The sequence below is a fragment of the Aspergillus sydowii genome (assembly GCF_001890705.1).
Source record: "Aspergillus sydowii CBS 593.65 unplaced genomic scaffold ASPSYscaffold_12, whole genome shotgun sequence".
Taxonomy (NCBI): domain Eukaryota; kingdom Fungi; phylum Ascomycota; class Eurotiomycetes; order Eurotiales; family Aspergillaceae; genus Aspergillus; species Aspergillus sydowii.
The window spans coordinates 133,847-149,500 of NW_024467870.1; the positions used below are offsets into that span (position 1 = coordinate 133,847).

Genomic DNA, 15,654 nt, shown 5'->3' on the forward strand with positions numbered 1-15,654 from the left:
GACCGGCGCTGGATGGAACCAAAAGCGGTTAGGGCAACGGGACCAGATAACCAGATATTCAGATATAAAGCTCGGATTCAGCAAACACGATCTCCGATATAATTATTGAATGTATACAAACTAACCATCTACTCCAAATTCACCGAAAATATGGGCTACAACGGACATCCGGCCAACCTGGGCCAAGTGGCACCCCATCCCTACCAACCGCCTTACCAACAACCTTATCCTCCATACCCTGCATACCAATATCCTCAGTACAACCAAGACAGCCAATACAACCAACCGCCCCAGCAATTTCGCTCCCCTCCACGCGCCTACGAAGTAGCATTCACCAGCTGGTCCGGCCGACACATGCAAGTGACCGAAGAAACCCGCGACGGCCCCCTCGCATACACCGCAGACCTCCACACCCGCAGACCGCACATGATCTTCCAAGCCAAAGGCACAGCAAACCTGCCAGCCACGGTCACATTCCACAACTTCAGCAGCAAAATCGACACCACCATCAACGGTGCCGATCTGCGGCTGCGCAGCGAAAGCAAATGGAAGCACGCGTACGGTTTTGACTCGCGCGCGATCGGGGGCAAGCAGCTCCTTTGGAAAAGCAAGGGCGTCTCCATGACCACCGAGTGTACGGACCGGACCGGCGCCGTGTATGCCAAGTTCACGGAGCATAAGGGGTGGAGTGGGAAGAGGGCCGGGCGGCTGGAGATCTTCCCGCCTGCTGCGGTGGCGGGCAAGGCGCTTGTTGATGAGCTGGTTGTCACTGGGCTGGCGACTGTTTACCTTCTTATTTTGCAATCCTCGGGGGGTTAGACAGTTTGCTTGTGAATGTTTCTGCGGTTGCTTCTGTTTAGTTTTGCTTTGTGGTCCATTCGCTTTATATCCCTGTTAGCCTATTGTTCTATAGATCTTGATGTTAATATATCACCGCGCTTAATGTCGGCTTTTATTGCATCTCCGCAAGGCATGTGAACTGCAGGAACTATCCTAAACAAATAGCAATACCTGTCTGGTTGCAGTACACAAGGTAAATTGCCGCCGAAAACCCACGCATTCTAGCATTGCGGGATTGCGTATGATATTGACCCTGTCATGGCCTTCAAGGGAATAAGATGGGAAACAATGACCGCTAAATAATACTAATGTTTTATATCAATATGAATACCTTCATGCAGCTGATAATGTCACTGCAATTATTATGACATCCACACCTCTTTGCTTCCGAAATCGATCGCCAGCTCTCAGATAGTCAATCTATAACAGTTAGTTGAGTGAAGATATAAGGCGATATTGAGCTCACTTATCCAAAACCACCACTAGGTCGTCGTATAGGCCACTACAATGGCCAGCTTTGCAACCCTCACACCGGTCTCTATCGTGGGGACCCCTGCTTTGGCCCGCAGACGGCGGCCTTTCTACCTCGATCCCATTCCACTTCTTAATCCAATAACAGATTCTCTCTGCGTAGGTGGCATCGAGGACCGGCCGACCAACACCATTACAGATCCTGCAGCGCTGATGGTATACTCGTGCGTTATATTGTTGACCGGGGTACATCCGAATCGTAATAGGGATTCTCTTGCTTGGCCAGCCCTTGGAATGACATCGGCGATTGCGACAAATGAAGCGACCCATGATGCTCGTGTCCCGGCACCGAATATTACTATCGTCGTCATCCACATCGAGGAAGTCCAAATGCAGACCCTCCTCGTCTAGTATTGCTGCTACTTCGTCGTGGAACTTTGGATGGAGCGACCATAGTGCAGGCGGTTTTCGTCCTTTGGGAGGCATCTCGGGAGCATGAAAATAATAACCAAGGACGTGCTTTTGTAACGAGATCACGTAAGATTGCTGAAACACACTATGAGCTCGTGGAATAGAGCCTGCGAAGTAGGTACGAGGAGCACTGCATATATAACTCACGGGAGGGGCACGACACCCCGCTCAAAGTCCACCCACCATGACCACTGCGTCAAGATTGCTAGATTAACTGACATTCCATATGCAATGAAAGCTGCATAATATGCGCTGTGATTGACCCCACGCTGGTAAAGTGGAAAAAGCAAGTACAGATCCCCTCATTCTCCTCCATCAGTACTTGGGTATACTACATGCATGGTACTTCCGGGGCACCCCAATGACCAATAGCTCAAGGACATGTCAGTACCAACACAGCAAGGCTGTCACCCACCTTGAGCCGTGGCCTGCGCCCGCCATCACATCCTAGGTTTATCACGATGGCTTTGACCTCTTGATGCTGTCAAGACCGGGGTCCTACCGGTCCAGCAATCCAGACCCATGGAAATGTAAGTGCGTATACCAGAAAATCCAAACCGAGCAGGAATCTTCAACGAGTGTATACGGACCTTGTAGTATGGTATAGTCTCCCAGCACACATAAGTATATATTGTCCGTCAATACCCGATGTAGCAATGTACGAGTTGACCCGCCGGTGGCTAATGGTAAGGCAATGTTGAATATGTGTACAGCGATTCAATACAGGATAAGGCATGCATCAGAGAAACCAATAAGTCTATTTCACATGGGCAATAAATATAAGCGGGTCAGGCTGAGGTGTTCTATCCGCCCCATGCCCGAGGAGCTAGTCAGCTTCCCCAGGACCCTAAAGATGCAGTGCGCTGCGCAAGGCTCCGTGCTTAGGCCATTCCCGACGAGCTAGTCAGCTTCCCCAGGACCCTAAAGATGCAGTGCGTTGCGCAAGGCTCCGTGCTTAGGCCAAGCTCGATGAGCTCGTGCTTATAGCCTTATCACCGTCCACCACCTCCCGAGCACCCTAAAAGTGCAGTGCACAAGGCTGAACACCGTGAATTCCTTTCCAGTAACTGCGAGATGCTGGACTGCTATACTAAAATTATACTCCGTATATAGCCGGCCATGTCTATACCTTCCCTCAAGTGATGGAGACAATACTCTCCAGAAATCTATACATTACTTTTTAAAGTTGTCCTTAACCTAATATTTTAGTACAGTCGTGTTTGGACGGGTTGCTTGGGGCTAGGGCAGATTCCGTCTTTACACAATAACTAAGAGCTTGTAACCTAAGAACAGATACTGGACCCGTACTACACCCAAAACCATATACGGCCAGCTATCTCAAACAAATATCCTAATCCAATGGGACAGAGCTAGACACGACCAGTCCAATCCTCTAGACTCGGGCTTTATTTCCACTACACCAACAATTAGAGTGTACGAAGTATTTTACGTAGAGTTGATAAAAGCATACAATAATATCCCTTCTTGGTGCATTGTCTTCAAGTTGTGTTTACGATTTAGAAACTTATGGATTATCACTAGGTTTCATCAGGATTACGAGCAGAGCCGCAATCATTTTTGTCCTCCTGCTTATAATCCGAGCCATTGAGAAATGTCCCGTTCTATCACGCTGGTCCAGTGTCACGACCTTCGCGCTATCCATCGCCACAGGCCCTGGTATACCATGTCCCGAACGGCAGCGGACTCGGTCATCATAGCAAGATTCGCGTAGGAGGTCGCCGCGCGAAAGGTCAAGAGCATATGTTTTGGTGTTCGGCTGCAGCTCTCTCTAACCCTTCGGTCTGGTTGTCGAAGTTTTCAAGCCAATCGCCTAGCGCCGTGTCCATCCCCTAAAGTGCCTTTTCCGCATCGACGAGCCCGGGATTTTGAGAACGGCCGTTGTAGCTGAAGGCACACACGGTCGATCAGGCTTGATTTCCGCTTTCCTGAGTCTTCGTCGGAGTTGTAAAGACGGACATTGTCAAACATGGTTCCCTCGCCGAAGGACGAGAGCGCCGACACATTAAGCGGGTTGGGGGTGTAGTACGAACATCGATACTCACCCCAGCTCTACTGGTCAGTCTGATAGCAGTGAGACTTGGGGTCCCAACAGAAGCAGGGGGCCTTCAAATACAGGGCATGGCACTGGAGAAAAAAGCAATATTGTTGACCATTCACACTGTGCTTTCAAACATGATAGAACCGATTCTACTCTCTGAATCCTCCATTATCCTTCTTGACCATTGTAAATGGAGGACCGACGCGGTTCACAAGCTTCATCACATCTGGCTTAATATACATGGACTTTGTTGCTTGGCGGTAGGGCACATAATAATCCTTCTTCACTTGGACCTAAACACGCGGAAGCTATCAGCAAATCGTTACTTATTAACCGGGTAATGGATGGAAATACCTCCATCAACCACTCCGCCGACGCAGACCTGGCAGGATTATTAGCCAAGAATTAAGGTGATGTACCGTGCTTACCAGTTCTCCACCCAGGAGATCTCTCCAGGGTTTTCCGGCGACTGATATATCTCGAAAAAAGTGCATTCGGGCTCGGCGATGATCTTGTCGAAAACAGGGCGACAGGCCTCGAAGAATTTGTCCACATTTTCCTCCGATATGAACAGAATGACATGCAGGGATATACCGGGCGAAGCCGTTGATGCCATGGTAGACGTTTAATTGTATTCCACAGAGTAAAGTTAGTTGATCGAATCTGGGGTAGAGCTACGCTTTATACGTCACCCAGAGCGCGAAAACGAGCTGAGCTGGCGATGCAGGCCAAATCAGCCAGCCCTCGTGCAGCACGGTGCATGCCACTTCCTGCAGCCAGAGCTGGAATGGCCGACCCCTCATCAGTTGAATCAAAAGTTCAACGTCAATGGCGGGGAAAATCGGTCCACACCTATACGGGAGACAATAGTTGCAGCCTCCGAGGTTTAAGAGTAGAATCAGCCGGTTCAATCCAACATTTTACTGACATTATAAGTTTCATTCCGTGAGTCGGTTCAGCCCGCGCCGAGTATCAGCGGGGCACAGCTGGTCAGCAAAAGACGGTGTAGATACACCAAGGTGTTGCCCACGGATTGAGTGACCTAGAAGCATGGGTGTCACTTTGTAACCGAGCTTTCGGCCTAACCTGAGGAACATTCAGCCCAGATGGGCCTCGATCGGCATTAGCAGTCCAGCTCTACTGGTAGTGTCTCGCTTGTTGCCGATCTGGATTATTCCAGCAACACGTGGTGGGGGACCTTAGGAAAAGACGCTTATAAATCGAGTTCTTCTTTTAACGAATGTAAAACTAGTCCTTGTAAAGTTAAAGTCAGTCCTAAAGCAGTTTAAAGTCCGCCGAAATGGACGAGGGTGGGTTCTTCAGGACGATCGGTGAAATCATCCATGGATCCATGATGTCAATGCCCCGCGCGTATAAAGCTCTCCTTGACCCTCACTTCACTCTGAACATCGACAATACCTACTACAATACCTACTAAACACCCGATTCTATTCAAAATACTTACACAATGGCACCCAAGGTCCTCGTCGTCCTCACTTCCTTCGACAAGATCGAAGCCATCAACCATCCCACTGGCTGGTACCTGGTACGCCCTCATCCCGCAAAATTTCTGAAGTCTCCAAAATCTCAAAAGTCACCAACAATTAACAATTGCAGCCCGAATTCGCACACCCCTGGGAAGTCCTGCACTCCAAGACCGAGCTCACCATCGCCTCCCCCAATGGCGGCACCGCACCCCTAGACCCCTCCTCTGTCTCCATGTTCGAGAAGGACCCCGTCTCGGTCAAATTCCTCAAGGAGCAAGAAGCCCTCTGGAAGAACACGGAGAAGCTCGCCGATGTGCTCCCTCGCGCATCTGAGTTCGACGCCATTTTCTACGTTGGCGGTCATGGCCGTATGTTCCCAGACATCTTCTAAATGGCGCACTCCTTTGAAGACTGACGATGCTTTCCTAGCAATGTTCGACCTCACAACCGACAAGACCTCCATCACCCTCATCCAAACCTTTGCGAACGCGCGCAAGCCCGTCGCAGCCGTCTGCCACGGCCCCTGCGTCTTCCTCAACGTGACCACGCCCTCCGGCAGGCCCATCATCGCGGACGCAGAAGTCACCGGGTTCTCGAACACCGAAGAGGACCAGGTCGATCTGAGTAAGGTGATGCCGTTTATGCTGGAGGATGAGCTGCAGAAGAAGTCTGGCGGGAAGTATGTCAAGGCCGACCAGCCTTGGGGCGAGAAGGTTGTTGTGGCCAAGGTTGCTGAGCTGGGTGGTCCGTTGATTACGGGGCAGAACCCGTCCAGCGCGACTGCTGTTGGGCATGCGATTCTTAAGGCTCTAGGATTGTAATTGTTTGGTTACGAGTGATGATATATATTGTATATGTGGCGGTCACGAATCTAGCTGATGCTGCTCATTAACTACGAAATATAAAAGATTTCTTCGGTAGTACGAGTGACCCAGTGGTAGAGCATTGTTTACAATAGTTCCATTCTGACCGGCAATCCACCACTACTCATTAAAAGGCCCTGACTATGCAAACACAGCAATAGCCTCAGCAAATTTATCGGCAATCTGCTTGTTCAAGGCCGGCGCAATAGCAGCATACGCCGGAGCAAGCTTAACAGTAACCTCCTCCCCAAGCTCTGCCGCAAGATCCCTCTGGTTCTCCAAGTTAGACTTGACCAAGAAAGAAAGCGACCCAATCCCCAACAACCCGGTATCAAACTGCGGCTTCTTCGAGACGATGTTGTCAAGGGTGGTGAAGATGTTCGGCTGCAGGTCGAGGAAAGCCCCGGAGACACTGAGCGACTCTTCCTCGGTGAAGTTGGCGGAATCCTTGGTTGTTGAGATGGCATCTTTAAGGTCATTGCTCAGCGCGATCGACTGGAACTCGATCTTGAGGGCGGTGCCGGTGCCTATGAACCCGCCCTTGTAGGAGGTCACGGTGGTGTTGAGAGTAACCATTGCATCGGAGATGGTGTTGACTGCGTCCAACACGGCAGTGCCGTCACGCTTGACGAGCTCGCTTGGGACAGGGGTTGCCTGCGCAATGGCAGTAAAAGCCAGGAGGAAGGGAACGTGGAAGCGCATTATGGCTTATGTACAGTCTATCAGCAGATGTTCAGGTGGATAACAGGATCAGCAATCTGTCAAGCTCTGCAGGACATGTAAGACGTCTAAACTGGAAACGATGGACAGGCCCGTGAATTTATCTTGCCGGCTCTCACCAATTTAATCCTGGTATCATCCTACCCCAGTCAGTCACCGCGCGCTAAGTCGAATTTAAATTGCTCCCCGCATCCCAAGAGGAACGATGGAGATTAACCCTGGAAGCACGTTGCATCGATTGGCTCCCGCTGATAGAAATAACACATGTCTCCTGGCCTCCGAGGCATCAATCAATTGCTTCTCTCGCCAAATGCAATATCGAGAATCTTGGCAGGCGCCATAGTGCTCCCATTGGCGGTTTTGGTATTTCCTGCTCCCAATGCCTAGGTAATGTCCCTGTGCAACAGAGAAATGAGAGCATGACGACTTCTCAGCTCTGCTGATTGGATTGCCCAGACTTCAATAAGCCTTCATTTAACTCCGTGCAGAATCACAGGCGCAGGTCGCATCTCTGACCTGCAACCTTGTAGTGCAGTCGTGCATTGCTGCTCAGAATCACATAGGATATCCTCGACTATCTTCGAATCAGGAGTCACTAAGTCAATATAATAGAAGCGGGGAATGTCTTGAGTCGTGACTGATCAGATCGATGCCAGTGTCGTTCTAGCGTGCTCGGCGGGCTTTGTGATGATTTTCGCACTGTATACCGAATATGGAAATATTGACATGCGCATTACTTGCATAACATTTTATGTGCTTATGCACCTGTCAGTGTCTCAGTCTAGGTATTCGCCAGGATATGAAGAATACCATATGTCAGGAATCTTCAGCATGGATTTCACTCATACGCTGTATATGATTTATTTGTAGTGTATGGTTTACCTCCAATTTTACCACTTTTCAAGGGTCTGCCACTCAATATTATTACTCCAAACTATATATATATTCAACTTTCGATCATCAATTCATTGCTCGTTAGTTCGTTATTTCGGCACATCGTTTTCGATATCAGTCAGGAAGACGCGTAGTTTATGCACAAGAATCCGCCGCTGCTCAACCTGATCCGGCCCTTCAAGCGTGTGAGATGCCCCAGCAATGATCCCACTTTCACCATGCCATATTCCGCGCTCTGCATCAGTAACCCTTCGCCATCTCCTCAACAAAGCCTCCTTGTCAACGTGCGAAGGTACAGACGGATCACTGCCAGAATACAGCACCAATAAGCTCTCAGCCCCCCTCAACACCCCTCGTCCATGCACCATCCCAAATGTCTTCCTCAACCGCTCATCCTCTAAATCCGAACTGAACAGATCATCTTCGCCCGGAGATCGTGGACTATCCGGACTCGCCAGACTAAGGAACCGCCGACTACTGATCGCCGTGTTACCGGGGTACCCAATGCTGGCGGTATACGGCAACGGCACAATCGTGTCCAGCCCATCCCGCTCCTCCAATGTATGTTTCTTGGCGCGCGCAATCGCATGGTCATAGATGCTCTGCATCTCCTCCGCCGTATGCCGACGATTCCCCTCCTTCAGAACTGTCAGGATCGCATCTCGATCTGAGACAGGGGCCTGCATAATAGCCCCGTCAACCTGCGGCCTTAAGACTGGCGGCGCCGAGCCCCCGCGATCCAGCACGGGGTGAGGATTCCGTGGGTTGATCGAGCTAATATACTGCAAGACATCCTGGCTCCCTGTTGAATGACCCATGATGACAATCTTCCCAGGGTGTGAACTGTTTCCCGTATCTGTTTCTATACTTGTAGCTGTAGCTGTACCCGTCCCCGTCCCCGTCGATACTGATGCCGTAGAGTGTGATTCTGATTCTGATTCCGCAGCACCCCGTTTATGATCCATGATATATTCCAAACAAAGCGCCATCTCATCAATATCCCTCCCAAGCCCACTCGTCCCCCATCCACCATACGACGAGGACAAAACGGGCGAGAAAACCGACCATTCCGTATGTTCCAGCGCGGCAGCAATATCATCTAGGTACGCGACTGTGCCGAGGCCGTCACCGAGCCCCGGGATGAAGAGAAGAGTATGTGGTTTTACATGTCCGGCTGTAGCATATTCGAAGGCAGCGAGGCGTTCAGCGTATTCATGGAGAAGACCCGGGCGAGGACGAGGACGGGTCTTCTTCGGGTGGGAGGGCCGGATGTGCATCGCGGCGGGGCGCTTGGCGGAGCTTGGCTTGGAGATAGAGTTGGAGGTAGATCGGGATTGGGTTGATGTTCACGCCGGAGATAGGATGGGCAATGTGGAGGGACAGTTGGGATACGGGGTGGATGAATGGATGGACAGTCCGTGTTGATGATTTTTTTGGTCTTGGCGGTGTTTATGTTTATCTGATTGATAAGATCTACTCTGGACACTGAGGATGACAATCATCTACAAAATTACAGAGTATATCTTGGTTGTACGAGTGCATCTAAAATACAGACTTGCTAATGCCATGTGATATTTGTATAATTGTTCTGTCTTAATGGTGTTGTAACAATTGCATCATCTTGACAGGGTTGGTTTGCCACAAACAAGACATCCGCCAACACCGAATGATATCATCTATGCAGCTCTTAAATATCCAGATGCACCCAATGTTTAACCGAATTGAATAAACTAAGAACGAGTAAACAACAACATGGCAGGCCAAAAGAAACACCAAGTCGCCGTCATCGGCTCCGGCAACTGGTACGTACTCATCGTATAAGTACAAACTGTGCAAGACAACTAACAACAACAGGGGCTCAACCATCGGCAAGATCCTCGCCGAAAACACAGCTGAACATACCGACCTCTTCCACCGGGAAGTCCGCATGTGGGTATTCGAAGAGGACATCGAAGTCCCAGAAGACTCCAAGCACCGCTCGAAATACGGCGACAAGCCGCAGAAGCTCACAAAGGTAATCAACGAAACCCACGAGAATGTCAAATATCTACCGGGGATTACGCTCCCAGAAAATCTCGTCGCAACTCCCGACATCGTCGCCGCTGTCAAAGATGCGTCAATCTTAATTTTCAACCTGCCGCACCAATTCATCGGCAAAACCCTCGACGGGATCAAGGGCCACCATCTACCACACGCACGCGGCATTTCATGCATCAAAGGAGTCGACGTCTCCGACGGAATCGTCACACTATACTCCGAACTCATCATGGAAAAACTAGGGATCTACTGCGGCGCATTATCCGGCGCAAACATCGCGCCCGAGGTAGCAGCCGAGCGGCTGTGCGAGACGACAATCGGATACGATACACTGCCGATGGATCTTACCTCGAATGATGGCTCCCCCAAGCATAACCTTGTCAAGGTTGACGTGCAGCGCCAGGTGAAGACGAAGCCAACGAGCGTTGAGCTATACCCTGTCCCGCAGGCCTATCCGCATGTTGACGCGGAGCTATGGGAGAAGCTGTTCTCGCGACCGTATTTCTTCGTGAATGTTGTCAAGGATGTAGCTGGCGTAGCTCTGGGTGGAGCATTGAAGAATATCATCGCGCTGGCAGCGGGGTTTGTCATCGGAAAGCAGTGGGGGGAGAATACAAAGGCCGCGATTATCCGGCTTGGAGTTGGGGAGATGATTCGGTTTGGACGGACGTGGTTCCCCAAGTCTGTCAATGAGCAGACGTTCACAGAGGAAAGCGCTGGAATAGCAGACTTGGTAGCGAGCTGCAATGGGGGCCGGAATGTGAGATCGGCGACGCATGCTGTTGAGAAGGGCGTCGGCGTGGACGAGATTGAGAAGACGGAGATGAATGGGCAGAAGCTACAGGGGGTTTCGACTGCGCAGACGGTGTACAGTTTCCTGGATAAGCATGGGAAAACGGCGGATTTCCCTCTGTTCTGTGCAGTGAACAGTAAGTTATTCCACGTTGTTTAGGGCACAGAAGCTGACTGCGGCAGACATACTGGAAGGCAAGGCAAAGGTCGACGACCTGCCAGCTCTCTTGAACAAGAACAAGAAAAAGTAGCGGGAGGTATAACATTAGAAGATTAAATCGAACAGCATTCATGTTTGTAAAGTAGGAGAGCTAAGAAAGAGAATTTTGGATACCTTTGTTAAAACTGTTCGCATGAGAAGATGGACCTTACTCCGTCAACTAAGTGAAGGTCAACTATGTCTTGCATAGAATGACATACGTCAAGGCTAACGCTTCACCAGAGTTAGACAACCACCAACCGTTAACTCAATCAGAAACGTTTCTGGTCTGAAGGTCCTTCAGTGGAAGTCCCAGGGGGGAGTCCCCATCTACGGAGCCAGAATGCGCCGGCGGTGGATGCAAAAATCCCAGGAGAGGCATGAGAGGCATGAGAGGCTGCGATTTGGGGTTCCGTCTCGGGTGCCGTAGGTGCCGTAGTCGTAGGCTCTGCAGTTCCAGAGTTCGGGGACCCTTTTACGCCCCCCGGCTTGAGCCTAGCGCTTAACCATTTGATTTCTGTTTCCATGATGCTTTCTGTCCTCACCCACTTATCATCGGAGTGCGGCTCCGCAGAGTAGTCGATAGAGAGGGCCTTGCATTTCTGCCGGACAATATCTTGGACACGGATAAGATCAACGATGTTACGGGCCGCTTCCCGATCCCAGTCGGCGGCCGGATGGATGCAGAGCCGGTAGAGAGTCACCTGGCACCGGTTAAATTGGGACCATGTCATGATCGAGGTCCCTTCAAGCCATTGGGGAGTGAGAATCGAATGTACGGCAAAGTAGGACCTGATCGCGAGGAGAGAATTGTACATGCATTCGACAGCCTCCGGGCCCAGCACAATATTGGTGGTAGCCCCTTCAGATACAGTCGCGGGAATGCCATAGGCCGCTGAATATGCAGTTTCGTGGATGCTGAGCTCAGCGTATTGTATGTGCATGCGGATCATGTCTTTCGCAACCCTATCCTTGTCAGCGGTTGATACGGGTGGCAATTCTAGTATATCCTTCACTCGCCTTCGTTTTCTAGTTCCAGGGGCAAGGACTTTCGGAAAATCTGCAACTGCGACCGGAAGGACCTGGTGAAATCCTGAATTGGGACGTGTGCCTCATGCCGGCTGCGAGCTTGTCTGGCGTCCTCAACGAGAAGCTGCAAGCGTACATGGGCGGCCAGTACACGATCAGTACATTCCGCACTGGCCTCGATTCCGCTAAGATATTGATCCATTTGCGCAGTCCAGCGCATTGTATCCGTCTCGCAGTAAAACAGCGAAATGCTAGCAGGGCAGCAAGTCAAGTTGCAATGGTTAGTTCAATCAGACGGACTTTAACCGGCAAATCTCTAGGGTCTTACACAGAGCTTACGAGGAAGCATCCCAGTACAGCACGTACTTCCTCAAGGGAACGGCCCCCTGGATACTCATTCTTCTTTATGTACGCGGCACCACCAAGTTCAAGCGGCGTATGCGCATTTTCGGGTATTGGCTCGTGGAGCCGAAGCTTCTGGGCGGTGGCCACAGCGAGTGCCATCACTCGAGGGACACAGGTAATATCTGTACGGAATCCAGCATGTCCCCATAGAATATAGGTCAATGTTCCAAGAAGCAAGTCGATGCTGGGCTGGTTCTGCATGACGGTAGCATTCACGATTTTCGCCTTGATTTCCCTCTCTCGTGCATCCCTTTCTTGTATGCAGCGGGCGGTTGCGCATAGTATGCATTCGAAAAGGAAGGGCCTCTCTTGCTGAAGCTCCTTCGCCGTCAATCTCGGGGGAAGATAGAGAAAAGGACCATGTTGGAGAAATTCACGACGAAACAAAACTAGGGTTTCTTCCGAGTCTCGCACAGGAGGTGAGTGCAAAGGGGGACTTTCATATATGGGGTCTAGGTTTAAGCTCGAGTTGAAGACGGATTGTTCCGAGAAAGACGGGCCCACGGATTTATTCTCCTGGTTGAGGGTTTGGGGTACACTTGCAGCCGCGGACTCCAGCAGCGATAACATACGGTCAACCTTGGACTCGAGCTGTGTAATCTGAGAGCTGGAAATTGATTGGGAGCTGCGCTTCCTGCATGACTCCGACGGATGGCATTGCTTATTCAGGCGATGGCATCTAGTTAAGAGGGAATTGGAAGGCCATTCAGTGACTGCCACAAGTAAGAATGTCACATGGACTCACCTCTGACAACCCTCGCCGTCCGGTTGTGCAACACATTTGCTCTTAGCTTTGAAGCATGCCATGCAAGCCAGGCCGTACGGGCCCCGCTTATCCATGGTGGATACCGGTGAGTGAGAGCGCTCGAACGGAAACGGAGGCCGGCGCCGCTGCACGAACCCTGAGGCCCACGAAGCATATGAGGCGGCAAAAAAAAGGATGGATGTAACCGGCTGTGAAGTCGCCGCTGATGAAAATCAATAATTCGAAGACTCAGGGGGAGGAAAGTCAGCATGGCGCTTGACGAGAACAAAGAACAAAGAACAAAGAGCCCCCTCTTCACGTGACTCGACCCGACCGGAATTATACAGCGATTACAAAGCTATGCGCATAAACTGGCGTCCCCAACATCCGAAGGCCTTGATGGTGAATACGGATACTAATGGATAAAAACAGTATTGCAAGGGCAGAAGCTGTCAACTGCAATAATCCATATACAGCAGAGCAGCCATTTCACCCAAGTCAAAGACGGACGGCATCTGGTCCGAAAGCCGCCCCTGCGTCCCAGTGCAGCTCCCGATGCAGTCTGTCAGCCACCACCACCGCGACATTCCAATTCCAGTAAAAGGTCTCCCCAGCCTGATCCCAAGAGACCACAAACCATATTTTACAGTACCCCCGATTTGCGGTTCATTAGGTTTGACATCTAATATATTTCCACTAATATATTGGCTTCCTTGGCCGATGTAGAACGACTGGCTTTCGGGATATACATCCACCATATTACACGTTAATCCTTGATCAAAACACGAACACCCTTACTATCCATCCGGACAGACGGGATGAAAATATCATGAATAACCCGAACATCCTCGATCGTCGTCTCAAACAGCTCAAAGCTGAAGCGGCGGATCAAGGTCGAGATAACAAGGAGGATTTCCGAGCGCGCAAGACTGCACATAATCAGTCAACGAAGCTCTTAATAGCAGCTAGCGGAAACATACTGCATTCCAATACACTGACGCGAGCCCTTTGTAAACGCAACCAGGTACTTTTCCAACCGCTTCCGCTCGGCAGGGTCGACCCAGCGCTCTGGTTTGAAGGTGTAGGAGTCCGGGAAGACAGACTCGTCATGGTGCATTAATAGGCAGCTCATGCTTATTGGGGTCTAGATGAACAAGATTAGCCTGGCCACTTTACAGGGGAAGTGGACGTACACCCGGTGGTATGGTCCAGTCCTTGTATTTGAGAGCGTTATACGGGGCGATGCGAGGGAGGCGCGCGGTGACACCGTATGACAGTCTGCGTATATATTAGAATCTATATAGATGAATAAATTGGAATACCAACCTGATACCCTCGAGCATGATGCTGGTCTGGTAGATTCATGGTCAGCGAGGTTCCCACTCCTTGATAGTCCTAACTCACAAGATAAGGAAGCTGCTCGAGCTGAAGAAGACTGGGATCATCACCTAACGGAGCCAGTTCGTCCTTCAACTTTTGCAATATCTCCGGCTGGTTATGCAGATAGAACACGGTATAGCACATCGCCTTGGCCGTGGTTTCTGCACCAGCAGCCGCGAAGATCTGCATATCCTGCCACAGCCGGTTCTGGCTCTTTTCCTTTTCTGGCAAATTGCTAGCTAGAATATTCTCGAATATATTCTGAGGTCCGCCTTTGGCGTCTTGTTGTCTGCCCTCGTAGAATTTCTTTGAGATATCAGCGATCATTACCTGGCAGCGGCGCTGGTAGGCGAAGAACAGGTCCATTCCGGGATTCAACCACGCCGTGGCAGACTCAGGAAGTGCCGCAAACAGTGGCATCAGGAAGCCGATCGGGCGGAAATAAGTCTGGGTTTTGCCGGCGCCTCTGATCATATGGGACCACTGGGGGATGAAGTCCGGCTCGTCGAGGTAGTGGTACCCATCGCCCATGGTGTAGTCGGTGATAACATCGGTCGCGTAGCAGGTGAAAGCGTACTCAATAGTAACCGGAGTGCCAGTATTCCGAAACTCCTCCAGTCTGCGACAGAGCTTCTCAACGAGTTTTTTTAGTGCCGGTTCAAGCTGGCGGATGCGCATGATGGAGAAGAACGGGTTCAGCTGCGAGCGGAGGAGTCGGTGGTGGTAATGGTCTTCGAGATTGATCATGGCATTTGGCGTATTCAAGGTACGTTGGAAGTAGGTGTATTTATTGCGAGGACTGTCGCGCGAGTAGATGACTTCGTAGTAGTTCGGGTCGTTGACGTGCAGCTCGGTCGGGCTGATACGGACAATGGGCCCTGTTCAGTTAGTGGTCAGCTAGCTGAGTGAAGCCAACACTGGGAAGAGCGATGTACCGTATTTCTTGTGCAAGTCGCCAATATGAAAAGTGTAGCGTCCATTGCGAATGGCCTCCCAGTAGAACTCGTAAGCTCCGGTCAACGCAGCGAGACGAGGTCCGGGAAAGTGGGCAATGGGCGACAAGTAGAGACGGTATATCGCAGTCAAGACGACATAGAATGACGTGCTGACGGCAGCAGCGACATAGGGGTGCTCCAAGAGAAGGCGTAGGAGCTCCATAGTAACGGGCGAGGCAGCTGCAGTCGACAGCCAGGCCGCTGTGTGAAGGAGTTCTTATTCTCTGCTGTCCAGTCTGGTGGATCAGGCAATTGGAGACAGGCATT

At 50.8% G+C, this 15,654-nt stretch overlaps 9 protein-coding genes across 9 annotated transcripts; 3 read left to right on the forward strand and 6 right to left on the reverse strand.

Annotated features, from left to right (window-relative positions):
• Positions 1-150: 150 nt before the first annotated feature.
• Positions 151-819, forward strand: ASPSYDRAFT_158804 (uncharacterized protein; the record flags this gene model as incomplete). Its single annotated transcript, XM_040842761.1, has 2 exons — positions 151-557; positions 609-819. 2 exons carry the CDS (start codon positions 151-153, stop codon positions 817-819), a joined length of 618 nt encoding a protein of 205 aa, XP_040698746.1.
• A 483-nt stretch (positions 820-1,302) lies between these two features.
• On the reverse strand, positions 1,303-1,797 carry ASPSYDRAFT_158827 (3CxxC-type zinc finger protein; the record flags this gene model as incomplete). Its single annotated transcript, XM_040842763.1, has 1 exon — positions 1,303-1,797. The coding sequence occupies one exon, from the start codon at positions 1,795-1,797 to the stop codon at positions 1,303-1,305; it is 495 nt and encodes a 164-aa protein (XP_040698747.1).
• Positions 1,798-3,923: 2,126 nt separating this feature from the next.
• Positions 3,924-4,539, reverse strand: ASPSYDRAFT_49092 (putative quinol monooxygenase). The gene is made up of 3 exons (XM_040847771.1): positions 4,270-4,539; positions 4,196-4,223; positions 3,924-4,134 (listed from the first exon to the last, which is right to left on the reverse strand). The coding sequence occupies exons 1-3, from the start codon at positions 4,455-4,457 to the stop codon at positions 3,991-3,993; spliced, it is 360 nt and encodes a 119-aa protein (XP_040698748.1). The 5' UTR covers positions 4,458-4,539; the 3' UTR covers positions 3,924-3,990.
• A 770-nt stretch (positions 4,540-5,309) lies between these two features.
• On the forward strand, positions 5,310-6,149 carry ASPSYDRAFT_159280 (type 1 glutamine amidotransferase domain-containing protein; the record flags this gene model as incomplete). The annotated part of the gene is made up of 3 exons (XM_040842812.1): positions 5,310-5,387; positions 5,459-5,696; positions 5,758-6,149. 3 exons carry the CDS (start codon positions 5,310-5,312, stop codon positions 6,147-6,149), a joined length of 708 nt encoding a protein of 235 aa, XP_040698749.1.
• A 78-nt stretch (positions 6,150-6,227) lies between these two features.
• Positions 6,228-7,246, reverse strand: ASPSYDRAFT_436370 (cell wall mannoprotein 1 family protein). The gene has a single exon (XM_040846697.1). It carries the CDS (start codon positions 6,891-6,893, stop codon positions 6,333-6,335), a length of 561 nt encoding a protein of 186 aa, XP_040698750.1. The 5' UTR covers positions 6,894-7,246; the 3' UTR covers positions 6,228-6,332.
• Positions 7,247-7,797: 551 nt separating this feature from the next.
• ASPSYDRAFT_49096 (uncharacterized protein) lies at positions 7,798-9,277 on the reverse strand. The gene has a single exon (XM_040847772.1). It carries the CDS (start codon positions 9,080-9,082, stop codon positions 7,895-7,897), a length of 1,188 nt encoding a protein of 395 aa, XP_040698751.1. The 5' UTR covers positions 9,083-9,277; the 3' UTR covers positions 7,798-7,894.
• Positions 9,278-9,545: 268 nt separating this feature from the next.
• On the forward strand, positions 9,546-11,120 carry ASPSYDRAFT_209080 (glycerol-3-phosphate dehydrogenase family protein). The gene is made up of 4 exons (XM_040843955.1): positions 9,546-9,607; positions 9,660-10,771; positions 10,818-11,008; positions 11,058-11,120. Exons 1-3 carry the CDS (start codon positions 9,558-9,560, stop codon positions 10,883-10,885), a joined length of 1,230 nt encoding a protein of 409 aa, XP_040698752.1. The 5' UTR covers positions 9,546-9,557; the 3' UTR covers positions 10,886-11,008; positions 11,058-11,120.
• On the reverse strand, positions 10,796-13,285 carry ASPSYDRAFT_436478 (uncharacterized protein). The gene is made up of 5 exons (XM_040846698.1): positions 13,013-13,285; positions 12,191-12,946; positions 11,854-12,113; positions 11,055-11,788; positions 10,796-11,001 (listed from the first exon to the last, which is right to left on the reverse strand). The coding sequence occupies exons 1-4, from the start codon at positions 13,105-13,107 to the stop codon at positions 11,106-11,108; spliced, it is 1,794 nt and encodes a 597-aa protein (XP_040698753.1). The 5' UTR covers positions 13,108-13,285; the 3' UTR covers positions 10,796-11,001; positions 11,055-11,105.
• Positions 13,286-13,778: 493 nt separating this feature from the next.
• ASPSYDRAFT_60731 (cytochrome P450) lies at positions 13,779-15,550 on the reverse strand (the record flags this gene model as incomplete). Its single annotated transcript, XM_040849894.1, has 6 exons — positions 13,779-13,941; positions 13,993-14,156; positions 14,206-14,290; positions 14,339-14,364; positions 14,417-15,270; positions 15,328-15,550. 6 exons carry the CDS (start codon positions 15,548-15,550, stop codon positions 13,779-13,781), a joined length of 1,515 nt encoding a protein of 504 aa, XP_040698754.1.
• Between the last annotated feature and the right edge of the window lie 104 nt (positions 15,551-15,654).

Bases quoted from the DNA above. Each gene is read 5' to 3' on its own strand.
- ASPSYDRAFT_49092 (XM_040847771.1), bottom strand. From the start codon at position 4,457: ATGGCATCAACGGCTTCGCCCGGTATATCCCTGCATGTCATTCTGTTC. The intron at 4,224-4,269 runs GTAAGCACGGTA...TAATCCTGCCAG, and splicing joins ATCTCCTGGGTGGAGAACTG to GTCTGCGTCGGCGGAGTGGT. The intron at 4,135-4,195 runs GTATTTCCATCC...CCGCGTGTTTAG, and splicing joins CGGCGGAGTGGTTGATGGAG to GTCCAAGTGAAGAAGGATTA.
- ASPSYDRAFT_436370 (XM_040846697.1), bottom strand. From the start codon at position 6,893: ATGCGCTTCCACGTTCCCTTCCTCCTGGCTTTTACTGCCATTGCGCAG.
- ASPSYDRAFT_49096 (XM_040847772.1), bottom strand. From the start codon at position 9,082: ATGCACATCCGGCCCTCCCACCCGAAGAAGACCCGTCCTCGTCCTCGC.
- ASPSYDRAFT_209080 (XM_040843955.1), top strand. From the start codon at position 9,558: ATGGCAGGCCAAAAGAAACACCAAGTCGCCGTCATCGGCTCCGGCAAC. The intron at 9,608-9,659 runs GTACGTACTCAT...TAACAACAACAG, and splicing joins GTCATCGGCTCCGGCAACTG to GGGCTCAACCATCGGCAAGA. The intron at 10,772-10,817 runs GTAAGTTATTCC...TGACTGCGGCAG, and splicing joins TCTGTTCTGTGCAGTGAACA to ACATACTGGAAGGCAAGGCA.
- ASPSYDRAFT_436478 (XM_040846698.1), bottom strand. From the start codon at position 13,107: ATGGATAAGCGGGGCCCGTACGGCCTGGCTTGCATGGCATGCTTCAAA. The intron at 12,114-12,190 runs GTAAGACCCTAG...CTGCCCTGCTAG, and splicing joins TGCTTCCTCGTAAGCTCTGT to CATTTCGCTGTTTTACTGCG. The intron at 11,789-11,853 runs GCGAGTGAAGGA...GGGTTGCGAAAG, and splicing joins CCTGGAACTAGAAAACGAAG to ACATGATCCGCATGCACATA.